The following is a 22,060-nucleotide window of genomic DNA, read 5'->3' as shown; positions in this document are numbered from 1 at the left end:
AATTGTAGCCTCTTTTTCCTATTTGTAGTGGAGATGAGTGGTACCCAGTGGGGTCTTCTGCTGTTGTAGCCCATCCGCCTCAAGGTTGTGCGTGTTGTGGCTTCACAAATGCTTTGCTGCATACCTCGGTTGTAACGAGTGGTTATTTCAGTCAAAGTTGCTCTTCTATCAGCTTGAATCAGTCGGCCCATTCTCCTCTGACCTCTAGCATCAACAAGACATTTTCGCCCACAGGACTGCCACATACTGGATGTTTTTCCCTTTGCACACCATTCTTTGTAAACCCTAGAAATGGTTGTGCGTGAAAATCCCAGTAACTGAGCAGATTGTGAAATACTCAGACCAGCCCGTCTGGCACCAACAACCATGCCACGCTCAAAATTGCTTAAATCACCTTTCTTTCCCATTCTGACATTCAGTTTGGAGTTCAGGAGATTGTCTTGACCAGGACCACACCCCAAAATGCATTGAAGCAGCTGCCATATGATTGGTTGATTAGATAATTGCATTAATGAGAAATTGAACAGGTGTTCCTAATAATCCTTTAGGTGAGTGTATATATATATATATATATATATATATATATATATATATATATATATATATATATATATATATATATATATGTAACCGTATTGATAATATGTACTGAACTGGAGCTGGTGTACCGATATACTGCATAATGTATTGCAAGTTAATTCTATAGAGAATTAACAAAAGCTCAATTCCAGTGTTAAATGTAATAATTAAACCCAAAACCTGAATCTAAAACCGGCATCCACTTTCTAAATACCTTTTTCCCCACATTTTTTTAAGAAAAAATGTAAAGGCAATGTGATAATAAAGTAAACAACACTTCACAGAAGCGTCACAACACTTTTCTCCATCCACCTGAAATAACAGGACACAGCACAGAGTGCCTATGGGTTAAAGTAAATCAATCAATAAATCTAAAATAAACTATTGACAAGTGTCTGAGCATGGAAGGCCACAGACCAAGATTACCATCGGTCAAGGTCCTTGAGCTCAGGACTAAAATGTGTCACCCGTGTAGTTTGCTGCCCTCCTATCCTACGGATCTCAGTGCACTGCAGCACTGCTCACTCACCAATCTGCAATGAGGTAAGATATTTAAACAATATTAAATCTTCCACTGAGAACACAGGCGGCCATCCTGCCAGGTTCGCCAAATCGAATGGGAGGATGATGTATCGCCCACATCTGTTGCTCGATGCGATGAGCCGAGGCCAGTGATGCAAGGCCTGAATGTTAAATGAACTTGTTTTGTCAATCGGCGTAAATCCATCTCGCTAAAGGTATCAGCTCCTCCTTCTGGCACCCAAATTTAGATTAGGACAAGCCCTTTATCTAAACAAAAATGCTTGTTGTTTTTCCAATTAGATTATATATATATATTTCAAAAATTATTGTATTTAGTCTTTGCATTTGTTGTATTAAGTTAGTGTACAGCACTAACTGCCATTCACGGAGGCCCGAGGGCATCCCTTCCGTAACACTGACCAGTGTCACCTAAGGTCACCAGTGATATGACGATGTGGAACTCTCCACTCTGGAAAGAGGGTGCACAGGGGTGGGAACAGTTGGAAAAGCTGGGCCGTGGGAACAAGAAAGCAATTCTGACACCTTCAAAGAAAGCCCAGCCCCCCCCCCCCCCCCGCCAAAGTAAGCCTGCGGTATGTTTCTTACTTTGCTGTGACCTTCCCATACACCCTCCTGATATATTACTGCTTTTCAGGGTCACACCGACACTCTGCTATAACGTTACCACCACTCGGACGGCACATTTCCAGCACCAGTAATTTTCACCAATACTGGACAGGTTTTATTTATTTAGTGTTTTTTTTTCCTTTTGCACTTAACTGCTGCTATTTATAAACTAGCTGACCTTCCCTGCCCATCAGCCCCACTCACTCCGGAAGTCCTTTCTCCCAGTATCTTCCATGATAGATGACCACTCTCCACCATCCTGACAGGCAGGCAGCTGATGCCACATAATTACAGCATCACCGTTTAGGCAAAATGACTAAATTACGCGGCCTTCCAGAGGCCAGGCAAAGAGACAGCCCAGCGGGTCTAGGAAACACAAACAGCCCTGAGAAGGGGGTGCGAAAACAGCTTGGGTTTTTAAAACCCACACTTGTCAATAATGCCTTGTTTTTAACCCCCCCGTCTCACTTGAAGCGATTAGATCGGCTTTGCAGAAATAACTCTTGATTACTTACTAGCAGACAATGCTCCCGCTCTCTAGATGCAGCATATTACACAACAAAAGCTTTTTTAAAAAATAATTCCCACTGGACTTTGTAAAAGAAATGTAGTGAGTTTTACTCCCCAAACACTATTATTCACCATAAGAGGCATGTTGTATTCATGCACTTCATGCGATGACATTCATTCCATGCCTACTATTGTCGCAACGTCACATTGGCACTAGATGAAAAAACACAAATAATATGCAAATTTTATCAAAACTCCAAAAGATATGGAAGTCAAAACAAAAACTTCCAACTTCCTTATTTAAAGCTGACCTTAAAGTTGACAAAAATTTGTTTTGTAGGGTCACTCCCCAATATCGGTTTTGATGTTTTGGATACATTTTTGTGAACAAAATTTTTCCCCAAATAAAGAAAGAAGCTGTACGCACACGGACAGGAATCTCCGTGCACTGACAGTAACTCTGACTGAACCAGTCAACAGGTAGAATGATTCATGTAACTTGCAGCCGAACGACTGCTTTGCTCTCTGGCTGTTCAGGACTCTGCGGACCACTTTTTTCATGCCCTTTCTTCCCACATTTGCTGCCAGGCCATTCTCATTTCCCAGCATTCCTCACACACCTGTAAGCTATTCAGGTGATTAATGACGCTCCCTGGAGTAAAGATGTGGCAGTGTCCATATCTGCTTTATCGGAGCTGCCCTTAACATTATTTATGCATGAGTTGGACTGGAGTCTTACACAGGGCTCAAACGCACTTATTAAAAGTCGTGCAACTTTACCATTAGTTTAGTAAATGGTGAATGTGTGCAAAGCTACACACCTTCAACAAAAAAAGCATACAGGCACACTCTGGTCTGTAATTCCCCAGCATAATTACTTTATTAATAAAAAAGATGTTGTTCAAATAGAAGTTCAATTAACTATTCACAAGCTATGAGAGTCAGACATTCGTGCCACATAAAAGACAAAAGAGATATTGTACGGCTATGAGCGACATGTTTCTTTGAGGGGGGAAAAGCAGCGTGATATATTGCTCTTTCGGCAGAGTGACGTTTATAGAGTGCTGGGTAACTGTTCACAGTCCACCATTCATTACTGCTGAGTTTTGGGGGGTTTTATTCTTCCTTTTTTGTAGTGACGGGCCCCCCAGGCAGGCCACAGGGATACAGATTGTTATCATCATATGCTAATGTCCAGATGAGTCACATGAAATACAGCAAGCAGATTCATATTTCCCTGCTGCAACAATGTAACTGCATGTAAGGCTGGTTACTTTAACCCATCATTTCATTTTTTTTTGTGCTCTCAGCAAATGAAATTCAATGTAAAGGATTAAAAAAAAAATTAGAATAAAAAAAGCACTGGCCTAATGCCATCTGGACCTCAGTGGCTACAGCCCTGAGTTCCTCTTACTGTGGGCAAGCTGGTGTCTTGGATGAGGAAAGGCAGCTTCAGTTCCTAATGGTCCAGTATATATTTTTAAAATCTGCTTGATAATGCTTTTCAGAAAGGAGACTACTGCCACCAGTTGTAAGCAGGAATGCTTATGCTGCAATAAAGCAGTGAGAGAAATATGGTGAACATACGAACCGTAAATCCACTGCATATAAATGTCCTACACAACAAGGCTACCGTAAGTAAGGAGTATAAAGGTCTCCCGTCCCTTTGAGACTGTTCCCTTTCACTGGCCCAGTAAAGTCCACTTTATAACCACCTTCTCATGTGTCTCTCGTTTGCGAAATATGCCTTTCACTCCATTCAAACACCTAAACCCAGTTTTACACATAGAATACAGCCACTGGTCCCACTTCAGGAACATTAGTTTTGTTTTTTTTTTTGCTGTAATTTTGCTTTCCATAAAAATGTAAGCCTGCAGTTCAGCCACAAAAACGTACTTGAGCTGATGAACACTGATGGTCTTTACAGAAGGTTGTTTGCTTTCGACTTTCTGATGATCGGTAGGTCTACAGCCCAAATTGCCTAAATTATCCAAAAGAATGATGTTCATCATTTTTTTTTTTTTGAACGGAGGGTAATTTCATCAGAGCTATGCATCTACACTAATAGAGGGTACTTTGCAGTGATTAATTTTTATTTGCCAAACAGAGTAAAACTAACAGACGGCACAGTCTCTCAGATTAAATAGGGCATGTGAAAGATTTTTCACGTGATCATTAGTGGGAATGTATCAAATATTAATGACCGGTATTATTCCGACACATATTCTGTAAATATGAGGCCCTCACATCTGGCAGTAAGAAGCCATGTCGTCCTTCAGAGCAGACAGGTAGGCAGCCCTGAGTACATGCCACACTGACTATTTTCTTTCACGGATGACAGGCCGTCCACTTGCAGCAGAGTAAGTGCCTCTTGTTCACAGATTAGCAACTGTGTGACGTGATTTGAAAGCAGAAGAACGTGTAACAACTCTCGACAGAAAATGAGCTGGCTGTATCCTGACGACGGAATATTAAAAAGGGATTTAGAAGATGGGTGTTTGAGTTTTGAAAAACAAGAAAAATTCTATTGTTTTCAAGTTTGACATTCTATTGCAACATGGGAATTTATAAACAATTTCACAATACAGAATAAAAGTACATTCTTTGCAGACATGCAGTAAACTGTACAACTGTAATCATACTCAAACTTCATATCTGACAACAAACAAAGAAAGCCTATGATTTTAGGAGATGGCTAAATAAATAAATAAATAAATGGACTTCGTGATAAACTCCACTTCCCTTCTGGGCAAACCATAAACTTACCTACTGCTTCGTTAACATCATCATGACAAATACTATTCTGAAGCACTAAAGATGAAGGTGAAGTTAAATGTTAAATGACAGACATATTCAAATTAATTAACCATGTAATAAAGTTATGGTCTTATCCAACATTTGATTTTACATCAAATAGATTTCCTCTCCCCACTGAAATGCAAGCCTTAAAAGCACAGAATGTGCTGTATTTTCATACCTATCAAGTCCCATCAGTTGATCTATTACCACAAACTCAATTATTCATTCCACAATGACTGCACTTTAAGCACAAGCAAAACGGGAAAAAAATCCCATTAAAATACAAACTGTTTCGCTATGACATTTCAATTTACGGTGACTTTCCCCATCTCTACGGAATTTGTTTTTATGAATAAAACAATTTGCCATATTGAATTCTACATGTGGCAGAAAAATGGGAAAGCTTCAAATCATTTCCTAACCATGTGCCAATATGGAGATGGAAGTGAGTATACAGTACACAGGGCTGATGGGTGAAAGTGTGTGTGTGTTTCAGTGTATTTCTGTATGAGAAGCTACCATGGCTCAGCTTTGATAACAGACAGCCCTGCAGCACCTGCTCTTCCTCCCCACAGAAGGGCAGCACTGGGGTGAGGGCTTAAGGACATTGACTTGTAAGCAGAATGTTGTCCATGCTGATCCCAAGAGGCTCCCCTCTGCAGGACCACAGGGCAGGTATGTGAACTACTTCATGAAAAGCCAGCCAGCAGTAGTGGTTAAAGTGCACAGCCAACACAGGCCATGTTGCTTACTGTGAAATTAAGACCAGAATAAAATGTTAAACCCCAACCAACCACATGAACAACCATTGCTCATTAAGCAGTGGTGAAATATGCATGTAGAATTTTAGGTGTTTAGATTAGTGAAATAAAGAAAATTAAAAATAATGGATTTGATGATTAATATAATGTGGTCAGTAAGATTAATTATGTAAATCTCAGCGGACTATGAAGTTGAGATTAAATATTCATAAAATGTGATCCTTTTCAGCAAAGCAGATCGCAAAAACAACAAACAGGCCAGAGATCTCATTACAGGGTTAAGAATCAAATGCCCTACAAGGAGAATGCGACCGGAAGTCATCGCTCGAATTATATATGGCTGCCCTTTCCATACCTAATGGCAATGCAGAGTGCTGACTGAGATGTAGTAGTGCATATTAAAATGTAACCTGTTCATGCCAAGTGGGACTAATAGAGATGAAAGTTACCACTTGCTTGCATTGAGCTTCTTCTTACCTTTCACTAAATAGATTGTGAACCTTGACATAAATGAGCTGCACTTTTACAAGTACCCAGTGACACCTTGGTTTTAATAATTAAGGGTTGAGAGGAATTATTAATAAATTATAGCAATTATCCTTCTCTATATGCTGGCTAAGGGCCTATTTTGCTCATTATTGGACTTCAAAGGCCCTGTGTGATGTGGGACTGGAGGTTCTAAGTCACTTAAAACAAAGACCTGATTCACAGCCTGCTTGCAAAACAGATCTTCAACCCAAGTGTTGGTCTTGGCAGCAGCCAATGCAGGCTTCATATACTGTATAACGCGAGCAATACCCACCCTGTACATCCATGTGCACCAACAAAATGATCATTCATATTACTGTACGATAAAATCACAATTTCACACAATAAATAAACCGCTGATCAGAAAAAGGTAGAGTAGCTGCCAGCATTCAGTTTCTCCATAACTTAATGAAACATCCCCAGAAACCCAAAACACATAATAGGAACTGTAACCTAATAGTATTGCAAAAAACTGAATAGTATTTTATCTGCAGGACATTACCATTGTTTATTTCATCTGGCAAATTCTAACAACTGTAAATCATCCAATCGGTTGCTTGGCATTTTAAGGCTAAACAGAACAGAAATAAGGAAATAAGGTCTAAGGACTGACATTCTGCCTGCATTGTGCATGAAACGGACCTTAACAGTCCTAAGTTTCACAAGCACACCAAGACTTAACAAGAAATTCTTTAAATAAGTACCTAATGCTGGCCGACTTCAGTTTGCACAAAATCAGAAATGAAGTGTTGCTTCAGCTAATGAAGAAGCTGCAGAAAGCGGTATAATGAAGGAGATGATAAAGAGGAAAAACAAAATATCTGAGTCTCAATGTCATGCAGAGCTGGTGACTGGCATAATGCCACTGGCTAGAGGCCACGGTGTGCCACAGACCTATCTGATTAAGCTCAGGACTCACAGGAGACACTAATCAATCAAAGGACACACACACAGTGTAATTTAGTGACACTAGTTCATGTACAGGAAGAATCCAGAGTACCCACAGAACACCTACTCGGTGAGCCTAAACCTTTGTGTTGCAGAAAGTACGCGATATCAATATCACAGTCGCTGAATGGAATATCTACCATATGGTAAATTTTCCACAGGTCAGAAGCTGCACAGAATTTCACACAAAAGCAGCAAGTTGGGCATATCGTCACCGTGTTTGTTACGCCTCCCCCTCATGCCTCGCATTAGCCATTCCATCCATCTATCCATCCATCCATCCATCTTCAGTAACTGCTTGTCCTATTCAGGGTCGCAGGGGGTCCGCAACCTATCCCAGAGGCTATTGGTGCAAGGCAGGGAACCGCCCAAGGTGAGGTGCTGACCCAACACGGAGCACACTCACACATCATTCACTCACACATGCACACCTAAGGGCAATTTGGTAACTCCAGTTACTTAATAATGCTTTTCATCACATGGGGAGAACATGCAAACTGAACACACATGGAGTGCCAACCACTGCACTGCCCCACCCCCGCCTCAGCCATTCCTCACTCAATAGTAATCTCTCACATGTAGGTCTACCTGTACACCAACATTACTTTCACCTTGAACACTGCAGCCCCCCTCTAACACACAAACAACCCAGGACAGGGGAAGCAAAGAAGAACAGGATCAAACGGCACAGGTGCTCAAGCTCATCAGCTGGTAATGATTAACGTAAGAAGGGGCACTAAGCCAAGGCACCGGTGGCCAACACCGGTATTGATTAACCAATGAGACTGGCACTTGAAGCAGCCAATAGGGGGTAACGGAAGTGAGAGCGGCGTCCTCGACCAGGTCAACCACCAACAAATCAGGCCGTACTAAACAATCCCTGCCTGTTTGTTTTCACTGACCTTGGGCAACCTAAGAAGCAGATTTTTTTTGTTTACTTGCTCCCGAATAAATGAAAAAATCTCTAAAATGTCTAAAGAATTAATGCTGACTTTTATATTATTCTGTATTGCCTTGTGTTTGTTTTACACTCCTGACCAAATTAATGTGGGGGTAGGTCTTCTCATGTTAATTTTATAAAGTGGTTGGAATATTATAATTTATTATCCAATATTGTATCGTGAATTTTTATAAGATGAGAAAATAATTTTTGATTTAGACTGTTACTGAGTAGTAAAATAGAAAAAATATGCATAAAGACTGATACACAATTTCATTGTAAAAGATTGTTAATGCATAAGCTGATCTTGTGCCAATCAACATTTTCCCAGAATACTTAGAGTCTGAAGAGAAGATATATTAAATTATGGGGTGTACACTGAAATATTAGGATAAAGGCTATTGTTTTGTAAGAATAGCATACATCACATCCCCCAAACCCAAACCAAACATTTATAATAGCACTTCAAAATCTTTAAATGTCGCAAGGTTTTACAAGTAAAATGGGAAGCTTTCTTAATTTAATCTGCTTCATGCATATGTACAAATGCATGGTATTAAACAGGCTAAATTGAAACATAAGCCAATTTAAATTTAAATGATTAATATTTAAGCAGCGACGGATTATTTTCTAAAATGCTGGATAATGGAAATCACAATTTCTTGTTTTAATTATTAAGAGCTGAGTGGAAATTATTAATAAATGATAGCAATTACCAATTGCTATAATAGAAACTAAATAGAACTGTATCTGTTATTCAAACAAAGATCTGTGACACTTTCATGCAACTGACATTATGTCTGGTGGGAGGCTACATTTTACAGGAGCTGTACAGACACTAGAGGACTGTAATGTTAAGTAATAATAATAATAATAATAATTGATAGTTTATTGATCCCCATGGGGAAATTCTCTTTACGCCTCCCCCAACTTGCTCTTTGTAGGCAGAGTAAGCTGGCTGCGAAGGGCAGCTACCTGTTACGGCACCCAGGAAGTTGGGGGTTAAGGGTCTTGCTCAAGGACTCACAGACATGCCAATGCTGGGTTTGAACTGGCGACTTTCTGATCACAGGCACACAGGCTTAGCCCAATGAGTTATGTGCTGCCCCCTAAAGTAACTAAAGGGAACAGTAATCAAAAATACTGTTTTGTAAAGGTTCATTATTCTATAAATGATGAGAATCCACTTCAGAGCAGTCAGAGCACCTTTGCCCAAAAATATAGGGGCTGCTAAGATCCGTGGGCAACAGCAGCCTTCCTCCCCCTTAATTTGCACAGTGGGTAAAAGGTGGTCATATAAACCCCATGAATGCAATGGGATTTTTGCCTTATGTCTCCTCCAAGGAATTAAAATTTTGAAAGCTTTGAAAGGAGTCAATAACTTTATCTTTAATAGCCATTAATCCTTTTCAAATAAAGAAAACAGTCATTAAATGTGAGTGAGGACAGAGTATGTCATAACTTTTCAAGTGAATTTTAGGGAATTGCGAGTGGCCTGTGGTGGCTTGGGATGGCATGTGGTGGCTTGGGATGGCATGTGGAGATAAAAAATAAATAAATAAATAAATAAAACATGCAGGCTTGGGGATTCAGGCTCTACCAAATGCTGGATGAAACATCTCATCCACTGTGTCTGGGCAGGCAGGTCATTTCTGATAAAGGAGGCTGGTTGCCCTGGTTCAACACTTTCTTTCTGATAAAAAAAATACAGATCTACACATATATAAGTGAGTGTGTTAAAATGACATGCAGGTAAAGGTGTCAAATGAGTGGAACAGCCAGCAAGGAAAGCACTTTTGAGAAAAGGCAGTGCTGGATCAGGGCCTCAGGCAAAAATCTATTTCTGAACAGTTCTTTTCAGTAAGTGTTTGCCTACTTTGAGAATCGTATACATTTTTCAGTGATGGATTGGGGAAAAGTGCCGTTGCTTTCTGGCAAATTAAGAAAGCAAGAATGTCCACTTTGGAAAATTCTGAGTCTGCCAAGGCATTATCAGTAAACGAACCATCTGTCACCTTCTCTATCCTCTGGCACTTGAAATAAATAAATACAATGATGCAGACGAAGAAAAACATTGTCACAGGAGCACACTGCCCATATATCTTAATACTGATCTATATGTACACACTGCTGAAGCAAAATTTATTTGATCCTAAGATAAAATTATCAAGTTATATTCCCACATATATAACCATGGCAACAATGGATTCAAACTGGTCTGTTTGTCTGGTTTTATCTTACTGCTGGAGGCTACACATTTTGTATTTTGAACCATCTGCACAAATACACCAAACACAGCTTGTAAGATCGTATAAATGCAAACAGCACCATTTATATGCTTGATTTTGGAGGAAAAGATTTTTACCAACTATGCGGATTCCTATTAAATTCTCCTGTCATTACCATACTTGCATTATTATAACTTACCTCCAACTTTAACACACTATTTAAAATATTTATATGCATATTATGAGTTAATTTTATTACATCTAATACGAAGCACTTCTATTATACTAGTGAAACTTATCATTAACCGAAATGGAACTGATTAGCTTATTTTAAAAATATAATATATCTTACCACAATAAAAACAACAACTTACACTGATTGCTTAGTTTCCAAAAGCACCAAAGAGGGACAAAATACCCCACTGGATATATAAGAGAGAGAGTTGAGAAAAACCATCCCCCTTCCTGCAGCTGAGGGAGTTTTACTTTCATGTTAAATTTTAAATACGCACTCTCTACAGATCCTGGCAGGAGATGTATTAAAATATGTATGCGTTAGTTTCAAATCCAGATCCGGCACACCCAGAGTACAAACCTTTCTACAGCTTAGTTTAAAGTCCATATAACTGGAGTAATGTGGACAGATGAGTGTGTACCACAGCACAAACACAATGACACCAAACGAATTCTCATCAAGGTCATTGTTATTCTTCCATGGTATAATCTTATGAATTTGTGAAAATTCTGAATTAAGAGACAGACACATTGTTGGCACTATCGGGGGGAAAAGGAGGTATATTGATTTAATTAAAAAAAAAATTTTTTTGTTAAAAAATCCATGGCAAAATTTCTTCAACATCTTACAATAGTGATCACGTTCGAAAGTGGCCAACAGCAATAAACAACAATTACCTGTGCATTCCTTGAATTCACATTGTTCTAACATACAATGAAAGATACCGTTAACTGAATTCGCATTGTTCTCACACATAATCAGAGATACTGTTAACTGTTAAGATACTGTCACTCACACAATACCTCTGATTTGGTACAATGTAAAAAAAAATAATAATCTGCATGTGATTCAAAAGAAAGCCGAAAGCAAACAAAACCAGAATTAAGGAGGGAGGTGGGGGGTGGGGGGGGGGAATGCAGCATAAAAAAACAAGAGACAACAGCCCACGGCCCATAATTCCCTGGGGTTTGGGGCGCAAAGGCGACTCCTTGATAATGAAAAAAGGAGGTGAGACTAAAAATGAATAGAAACTGTCAATAGTTATACAAAACCACATCCATTTCACAGCACAAAAAAGCATGCTCACGCCTAGTCTACAGCAAGATAGATTGGCAAAAGCATGTCATATTTCTTTTACAGATTACCTTTTTCTATTAAAGTAGCAGCAAAACCGTCGTCTCTTTTAGGGATGGAAGTGATGCATAACGGAATCATTTTACAGTTTAGATAAGACATGAATGTCAGGTGAGGGGAAAAAAACATGAAATACATTTTAAACAGTTAAAAACCTTTTTCTCTGAACGTCATTAAATAATGTAATGAAAGTAAGAACTTCTGAGCTGTCTTGAAATAATTACAACCAGCATGCTCCAAAGCAGTGAACATCAGCAGTGAATCACAACTGCCCAGATGCCATGTTTGGCTGTGCAAAAACAGAGGACCTCATAACCAACGTTGCTGGCTGAAAGCACAGAACCACAGTCTGCTAATGCTAGTACTTTACTGCAAGAATTCAGGCTACAAATAGCATATAACCATGAGTTCCATCAAATATTACTTATCACAAATATAGAATAGACACATTTCAAGAAACTACACTATTTTCAGAGTGATAAGTTTTAAGATACTCAAGATCAGCAGGTCAACATCTGCACTGGAATTACTTTAACATTACATACAGACGAACACATATAACCATTTAGCATATTGCAACAGTACGAGCAAAATCATTTCACCTCTCTCATTCATCTAAGTGGTTTGTCAGCCTAATAATCATTTCCTGTTCATCTGAGACTTGCAGTTACTACAAACAACTGTTGCCAAGAGTCTAGAACAACATTTTGAATGCAGTACCCATATCACAGCAATCTGTACAAGAAGAATCAAGGCTTCCTCAGATAAAAAGTCCTAGCAGAATTACACTACCACAGAATCCTGACAGCACACTGCTGACTGGTTTGACTGAACAGTATCGGATGTATGCGTGTTTTAGATGCCAATGTCTCATTTAAGGGTGATTAAGGCTGCTGTTTGTTCAGCTTTGACTAGGATGGCAATTGCAGCAAATCTCCGGAGTGACAAGGATATTAAGAATAATTGCTTCTGTCCGACTGCAGCCCCCCCCCCCCGCCCCCCCAGCTGTATCCACAATCACTTACCCTCTAAGGAACTCATACCTACGCTTGCATACATGACACATGGACAGAAACATGCCTATTTAGCATGTTCTTCATACTCACACTTTGCTGGGAGGTCATAGCCACCGGTGATCTTGGCATTGCCCGTTTCACAACCATTCAGTGTATGACACTCGTCATACAGGCAGGGTCCAGCGGCTTTGTGTATGCAGCCATCCACTGGAAGAGAAGAGAGGCTGGTCAGTCCACTATTAGGCAGGGATGGGTGGATGGATAGACAGACAGATGGAGCAATCGATATAGACAGACAGACAGACAGACAGATAGATTTTTACAGCGATAACTTTCGGCTGAAACATTAGTGAAGGCACCACTTTTTGTCGAATGTGCCATGAAGCAGCACTGACACAAAAAAATTCTTCAAAAAACAGAATATAATATAAAGTGCAAAATAAAAACAGGGGGCCTCTCAATCGCCTAACAGTTAAAGAAATATAAGAGTAATTTTTCAATCATAGAAATGCTGAACAGATGTTTCCCATTTTCATTTATCAAGTTTAAGATCATTATACTTCTGAATTACCATAAGTGGCTTATGTGTCACATTACTGTGTTAAGTCCACCCCACCCCCCCACACGGCACCTTTTCTGACCACTAACCTGAAAGACCTTTGCAGTCTGAAAATTTCAGAGACTGCTGGGTAAACATCTCACAGACATTTCCTACTATTCTCCATTAACAGAAAATGTATTTTACATGAAATTGCAATTCCGCCAAATTATGATTTCTTAATTCTCATCTTCTAATTCACTAATAAACATCCAAAATCAATCATAACATTGTTATCTACAGTAAATGTTGAAAACTCCTAAACATACTGCATATAGTAACAGAGGTTATTCAGTTGGAAACATTCCAAAAAAAAAAAAGAAAGAAAAAAAACAACATATCGACCCCCCACCTGCATCGGACTTTTTTTTTTAAGCCAGGATATTCGTAACGATGACCCATCGTGCACAACGAAACAGAGGGGTAGGACTCTAAATGATCTGTCTCCAAAAGCGGACACCCCGTGAAGAGTCATATATAAAAGGTCCATGAAATATCGCAGGTTCTGTTTTTATATGTTTAGCAGAAAGCTAACTTGCCTGTGAACCTGAAACAGATCCATCTGGAAAAATGACAGAACTGCACACAAACTTCATTTCTCAATGAAAACCGTTTTTCAATACACCCCCCCTCCCCCCACACACACACACAATATAATTTAAAAATTGTCTGGTTTCTCTATTTTTCAAAAAAAAAAACTAGAAATACAATGAACAGATTTGATTTGAGATGATGATCTTATACAAAATATCATACAAAAGGAAAGCTTTACTTGTCTAGTGAGAGAATCAAGGGCACATTTATTGACATATTTGCAACTGACCTATTATTACGGTAAGAATTACTTTACAATTAAGAATTTGGGCTCTCATACAGTGATTAAATGTTATTCTGTTAAAGCCCTGAGCTTTTCATAAATTTGAAAGGATTGTCTAGTATTTCACAAGGCAGGGTTTCCAGCTTCATTCAGTCAAGTACAGCAGCTGGATCCTAAATTTTCCTCTGCTAAAAGTTCATGTCTATCAATCAACTTTAATGAACTGAAGGACAGAAAGTTGAGAGAGACTGATTCCAATACTCCCTTGAAAAGGTATCTAGCAATTTTCAAAAGGAACCTTTTTTCTAAGGACATTTCTGCACCTTTATAAGCAAATGCAGATAATCTTTCAGCCATTTTATCATCACCAATGTATTACTTTATAATCTACAGTATGTGTTTCACATTCTTAGTGAATTTGTGTACACGGAACTGACAACTGACAAAACAAATGCATCCGATTGATGACGCTATCCTGATACTGTGAGTTGTGATTTAAGTGGCCTCTCTTGCAGTGAGAAGTTGGGTGGTTGACAAACTCCTGTGAGAACACAACAGAAAGCTACAAAAATTAGCATGTAACATTAAAAACAGTGGTACTGCATACAGAAATAAAACGCAAAGGGAAAATCTGGCCAGCATTCAAATAAGGGACAATAACCAGACTTCAAAACAAAACATTCAAACACTACAAATCAGAAAAGGTGGCAGTATAAACAAGAGGCTGCAACATCTGAACAGCATAAATACTGTCTGTATTGCATAGGATAGTGAATTCCAGCCACTTTCATGTATTTCCGTGCAGGATTAATAACTGCCACTGCAGTTAAACTATTTTTCAACTACAGCAGTACATCCAAAAACTTTAGGAAGCCAAGTGTATGGGTCACCACCACAACTGGCACTGTAAAAGCTGAATTTTAGGGTCACCACCACAACTGCCACTGTAAAAGCTGAATTTTAGGGTCACCACCACAACTGGCACTGTAAAAGCTGAATTTTAGGGTCACCACCACAACTGCCACTGTAAAAGCTGAATTTTAGGATCACCACCACAACTGCCACTGTAAAAGCTGAATTTTAGGGTCACCACCACAACTGCCACTGTAAAAGCTGAATTTTAGGGTCACCACCACAACTGCCACTGTAAAAGCTGATTTTTAGGGTCACCACCACAACTGCCACTGTAAAAGCTGAATTTTAGGGTTCCAGATGGGGAAAATTTCAACCATTTAAATAAGTTATAAAAGATGAGTTTAGAATCAGGAAAGATTAAAACATAAATATGATTACATTAGCCAGTATGTGATAAACATGAGTGGTTATTAACATCAATATTATACCATATATTTTCCTTGAGTCGCCTCACAGGCTCTACTTTACAGGAGGGCTCTTGTACTGGGTCTACAGAAGTAGGGATGTATCTAGGCCATCTGTCATCCCTGTGTTCCTTTTTCTCTCAACAAACCCATTTCAAGACAAAACCAGGCAAGGTTATCCATCCAGGCAAAGGGGTGTTTTTTCCTCCTCACCCACTCAGAAATAAAAATGAAAGCTTGGTGTTTTTTTAAAAAAAAAAAAAAAAAAAACATTTTTCATCCTGACTTTTTATCAGAGATGAAATCACTGTTACTTGTCCTGTCCCCTTTTAAGTTGAGGAGATGGTGAAGTCCATCCACCGGATTCATAATTTCAAATTACATTTGTGACCCTGTGTGATAAAATACTTACGAAGAAACCTATTTATTAAAAATCAAAAGGCATCCATTCTGTCAATGTCACCTGAAGGCAAGTGTTTCACTGTGGATGAGATTAAGGATTAAGACAACCTGCAAGATTAAGTCGGATCATGGATTTTAGAAAGCAGGAGAAAACAATACTGTAATAGACTAATACTCAAAATACCCCTGGATATGGGGAAGTTTCTAACATATCAGGTTTCCAGCCATACCTGAAACCTCAACACGAAAAGGCATTCATACAGTACTCAGATGGTAACTGCCATTACCTGAAGAATACAGGACATTTATCATAAAAACGGTCAAATAACTCAAGTTCAAATGATAAGATAAAATGGCAACAAGGTCCACCTACAATTTTTTGCTCAATAAAGTCATGATCACACACAATTATATTGTAAAATACTACAGCACGTTGACAACAGGTATACAGTACATGTGGTCTTAATATAATTGCTGAATACGTTAAGTTGGGTTTTTTTAATTATTATATTTTGTCAATACTGCCTGAAAGAATCTTTGCAGATCAAAAATAAATCAATGACGTAAGTAAGTCCCAGAGTGACCCAGATGCAATCTTGGCATCAATTTATTTTCTAATATAACTGGGATTTCAAAGTAATTCCCAAATGATTCTGGAGTTAAAGACCTCAGTGCGATTACACAGAAATGGGCTGTTGTCTTCATTAACTAAGTGTGGCATTTACAGTCACCTCTGTGGAGAAAGATGCTGCATTACTATGCAGATCATCGGCCTCGTCCCATGAAATCAGTCTTGCCTAAAAGTCCATGCATTTCCAAGCAGAGTCTCGTTTATTTCCCACCTTCAATATAACATGGCACTCGGGATTTAACACGGACCCGCAATCGGAAAGGAACACCTGAAAAAAGCATGGGTGATTAGGCACATACATAATTAAAGTGGCACCCAACTGAAGCATTCACATTGTGTGCTTCCCGTCAGACCCCACATTCGGAGACCTCTGACTCTTTTCTCTATTACAGTCATTTACATTTTAATGACTTTTTTGTTTTTGTTTTTTTAAATACTTTGAAGCAGTTAAGGAGGAAGACTTGTCACCAGGCAGAAAAATACCATGAGGGCACTGTGGTATCTCAACCGAGCACTGGTAAACCTTAAGGACTCCAAACTGGTTGGGAGAGAAAGTGAAATGTCAGAGTCAATATAAACTTTACATGTGTGTGTTAATCTTTCCAAGGAGTGGGAATGCAAAATTCTATATATACCACATCCGTACATTATTTACACAAAAACTAAATATATTTTTGTCAATATTTGTCTGTCGTAATAACTGAAATCCTGCAGATGCAGAAGTAGCATAGGGAGGGTCAGTCGCATGTAATAAATCGACCTGGGAAGCAGTGCCTGCCAGGCAAATAAATAATGTATATGCAAAACATGACACCAACGGAGTTACAATGCTGGAGATTACAGCCAACAGGCTTTCCCACAGCACTGGCTTCTCATCGATGACTCGCTTTCACAGCCTGCAACGCCTTTTGCCATCGCAACATAATTCTTGGGGAAAAATATCCTTTTCTGTTGCTTTGCACAAAAGTGAAATTTCATCCAATGTTTACAGCTCTCAGGTAATTTATCTACCCCTTTTGGGGGGGGGGGGGTGGTTTAAAGACTTGGGGAAAACATATTAGAAAAAGCCTCTGCTAAGCGATATACAGATGGTCATGCTAACTGGAATATCTTAAGTCACCTTCAAACCACTGCACCACCTGGGCCTTTTAAAGGGAAGTTTCCCTTCCAGTCAACATGTCAGAGCATCTGCTCCCGTCTGACTTTTCTCACCCCGGTGAAATGAATCTGTTAATCCCTCATCCATCTAAAGCTGCCTTCTCAAGCCCAGACATACACATGCGTACAAACACAAATGCACTGACCCAACCCCCATTTCAGGGGCTATGTGGGATAGTTTTATTCATCTTCACCCAACATTTCATCTTGAGAAGACATCCTGGTACTTCTCCCTGAAGCCTGCTCTCCTCCAGTGAGGACATCTTTGGCCTCTCCATCTATGGGGGAGTGTGAGCGGGGGGTACTCTCAGACCCTCAGGCTCTGCCTAGACCAAGGCAGCATGCAGTTTCCAATGCCCTAGTAAAGCTTACCATCGTTCTTTTCCAGCTAAAGCACTCCTTGATAACTTTTCCACCAGCTCTTCTCAACATTATTCACAAGGCAAAGTGCCTCTTGGCTTCACAAAGCTAATAACCAGGAATCTTTCAGGCTAAAGTTCTTTGTTCTGCATTTATTTCATACCATATTTTGTAGAAATACTGTTAGAAGTAATTTTTCCCTCCTAATTGGTTTCTGACACTCGGTACTTTTTCTAGTTTAGAAATCAAGCTTAAAATAAATAAATAAGACCAACTGGGACCAAAGGCTGAAAGCTTAAATTAAGGCAGGAGCAGGGGGACCCTTAGAACTGGACAGAGCGAAAAAGCTGCAGAAGTCTTTTGTGACCTGCAAAAGCCGCTTCGTGACAAACACTCACGTTTTGGCTCAGGGACTATTATTTTCAAAAAGATGTTTATGTAGAGAGGACAGTGTCTGTATTATCCAACGATGTTTTTATTTTAATGGGGGGAAAAAACAGAAGTTTTTATTGATCAAATCTTAGTCATTAGAGGGAAAAAAATTATTCAACAGTCAATTTCACCAACTTTGCAGTTCTCGACATAGCTAGCTTTATAGCCAACAAATTTCACTAATAGGGCTAATGATTTACATTAATCCGTAATCAATCTGCTGCCAATCACATTCCTGGGTCATCGAATCTTAGCCATTAGGCAGATTCCAGCTGCTGATCTGCCATAAGATGGAAGAGATCTTATATCACTTGAATGATGTTAGGAACTGATGAAGATGAAGCACAGCCGGAACTCCTGTGTATACTCCAACATGACAGCAATAATTATTATGCAGGACTCTAATCCCATTGCTAACGAAGGATTAAAACAATTAGCTGTGGATGTGTCAGTCAAAAAGGATGATTCAGCTGATCAAGAATTCTGCTGCAAGGCTCCTTATTGCACCATTATTTAGACATTAAGTGGTACAAAGTGAGGCTCAAAAATATACTAATGACTTTATAAATTTGTGAAACAGCATCCATGGAAATGTCCTTGCTTAATAGCCATGTGTTTAGCGGTAAACCTGGAGCAGCAGGCAGAGCTGCCAGTACTTAGAAAACAAAGGACATTCAAAGCAAAGACCTGGCTAGATACCTTATATGTAATAAACATGTTTAATGAATTAGCAATACCTATTCGAACCTAAAATCAAGATTTTGTTTGAAAATACCAAAAAACTTGGTCTGGGGAAAATCACCTTTTTTGTGGCAATAATGATTGATTTAAAAAATAAAAAAAAAAAACACACACACATGCTGATAGCAGAATTTGGAATAGAGGTCAGACTACGGCAGGTACTTTTGCTTAAAAAGCTGAATTGCAAAACTGGAAAATAAAAATACCATTCTGCTGATTTTTTTTTTATTTCCATTACTATCATTTTTGTTTTCCACATTATTCCATGCTAGTGAATAAGTCAGGTGTCAAAGCAAAGCCTTCATTGTCAGTGATCCCACAAAGTACTGCTGCCCTCGTATGCCAACCTATCTGACCCTGCAGATGCATCAGCTTCAAATGTGAATGTAGGACTATGTTAATTATTCTGCCTAATTTAACACTGAATGGCATTTAAGTAGCAAAGATCTTTAAATTGCCAGGTTAAAAGTGCAGAAGATCTCAGCGGGAAGTTCAGATCTCAGTCTCCATTGACACCTATTAGTGTCTGCAAAGCATACATTTGTATTCTGGTGTCAATTGCCTGTGTCAGCCAATTCAATGACCTGAGCGTTAAGAGATCATACACTGCATGGTCAACATTTCCTCACACACCACCTACAGGACTAGAAAAATTATTGATTATTGATAAAGCTAACTGAGCTTTACCACTTTTCACAAAAAAATCTGTTTTTTCACTGTCCACATTTTCATCAGATCCATGCACATCTCAAAATTAATTCTGGCAGTAAGAAAATATGGCTTTATTTTGAAAGAATGAGGGGAAGACACTAAATTCTGAAGTGGAATCAAGCAAAATTCAACTCCTCAAAGCCATTCTTTTAATACTTGCTATGCAACAAACCAGCAGCCTCTTACTCTCATTTCTTATTATTACGATTTGTCTATAATGTACATTTTATACACTGCACAAAAATGTACCCTCTGATCCATATCTAAAATCATTATCTACTCAAAAACTATTTTTCCCCACATACAAGCTTAAAAACTTTGAAGAATCTCTGCTTTCAAAGAAAACACTGTTCCCGGCGCAATAAAAAAAAAGAGCCTCCTACAGGTCAGGTTACTATAGTGTCATCTGGACTTGCAATTGTGTTCATAAAGTATGACAGCTGAGGACGGGCTGGAGCCGGACCCTTGTGGTGCCAGATGCCTGGTGACACGGCAGTTGCACCCCTCCCCCGGGCTTTGTTATTGGGGCGTCCCAAACTGAGGCTCCTGCCTCCTGCCGTTGGGGACCAGCCCACATTCTCCAAATTCTGCCCACCTTGTCGCACTCACATATCCAGCTCCTCCGTTAATCAGGTTCCCTGGCACCGTCATGGTCTGTGCCAGCTGACCTGGCCTCCCAGGCTTCAAGAGGCTGCTCTCCTCGCTTTCTCTCATGCACATTATCTCTTGTTGCTGTCTCACTCATTGCATGCTCTAGAACAGGGTGTCAGGTGATGAAGTGCATGAACCTACAGAGCTTCCCCCCGTCCCCAAAACACAGCTGCACATGGGGCCAGGCTCTCTGGCCCGACTGCTGGCTTTCCACTGTTCTCAGAAACGCAGTGGCCACACATCCCTGTCTGCCCACATCACACTCATTCCTCACCTTCCACTTCTCATACAGCTTCGTCTTATCCATCTTCTTCCCCTGGATATGGTTATTATTGACTTGGCTCTGAGGTTACATTTCTTTTGGCACACAGAGACTACATTCCACAGCACTCCCTCAGCTCATATAAGGCATAAAAATACACTTCAAAACGTTTGTGTATTTTATATAATATGTATTATAGTTTAATCGTTAAAATTGTGTTTTGTAACTAAATTTGAGTAGGAAAATAGAGTATAAAAAGTCATTAACTGTATTCTGTCATAGTTAATCTCCAAAACAGCTCTCACTCTTGGTGTTCATCAACTGAAGAACGTATTGCTATCAGTCTTTATAAACTTTATTGAGAAACACAAATATAAATTGTTTCCATAAACATTTGTCAGCAAGCATCTGTCAGAAGAAACAAATGCAGGTAGTATAACGCACAGAAGGCTAACACAACAATGCAACTCAAAGGTTTATAGCCCAAATTCTAAATACTTTCAAAGTTTGACATCACACATTTACATACCAATTCAAAGGAGAAATGTAACACAATAATCATCTCATGCAAATTTGAAAAGAGCCTAATTAAGGATCAGTGACTGCAAGAACTACATTTATTCAAAGGAACAAAGGCCAATAACATAAATGGCTATTTTAAATTACTGCTTTCAAAGATGATAGCTCCAGAAAACTCTAACCTGGCAGCCCTATCACAAATGACCCACACAAGTTGAACTTCAGCCCCTCTAGTCTCAAAGGAGTATGGGGCACAAACAAGCCTTCAAAGGACAGCCAAGGCAAAGGTGAGGCAAAGGACATAAGACCATTGTTGAACATCGATGATTTATGAAACAACAATAATAAAACCACCAATTAAATGCATATTACCAGGGCCTACGACCATAATGGAGACTGTCAGTCTGACACAGAGGGAAGAAGTGGGGGAGGATGCAGATTTAGGGGGGGGGTGTGTGAAATAATGGCACTTTCAGTCTGACCTTTCTCCCGGAGCCGTAATTGCAGAATTAAGAAAAACATAAGCTTGAAAAGCTAAAGGCCACTGTTTCAATGCAAGCAGAGCAGGCAGTGGTGTGCAGGCTTGCAATGAGGTGAAATCAATGTGGCCCTTTGGTAAATGCCTTAATACT

At 39.4% G+C, this 22,060-nt stretch overlaps 1 protein-coding gene across 2 annotated transcripts in view; it reads right to left on the bottom strand.

Moving 5' to 3' along the window:
• The window catches only part of macrod2 (mono-ADP ribosylhydrolase 2), a 429,071-nt gene that overhangs the window by 263,508 nt on the left and 143,503 nt on the right, over positions 1-22,060 (bottom strand). For both annotated transcript variants that reach the window (XM_072709500.1, XM_072709501.1), the window contains exon 5: positions 12,918-13,034. In XM_072709500.1, the coding sequence (XP_072565601.1) occupies positions 12,918-13,034 (117 nt within the window). The remainder of the gene's footprint in view (positions 1-12,917; positions 13,035-22,060) is intronic.

This window comes from Paramormyrops kingsleyae, chromosome 3, assembly GCF_048594095.1.
Source record: "Paramormyrops kingsleyae isolate MSU_618 chromosome 3, PKINGS_0.4, whole genome shotgun sequence".
Classification (NCBI taxonomy): Eukaryota; Metazoa; Chordata; class Actinopteri; order Osteoglossiformes; family Mormyridae; genus Paramormyrops; species Paramormyrops kingsleyae.
The sequence above is the reverse complement of the archived record's forward strand: the minus strand, read 5'-3'. Positions and strand labels throughout refer to the sequence as shown.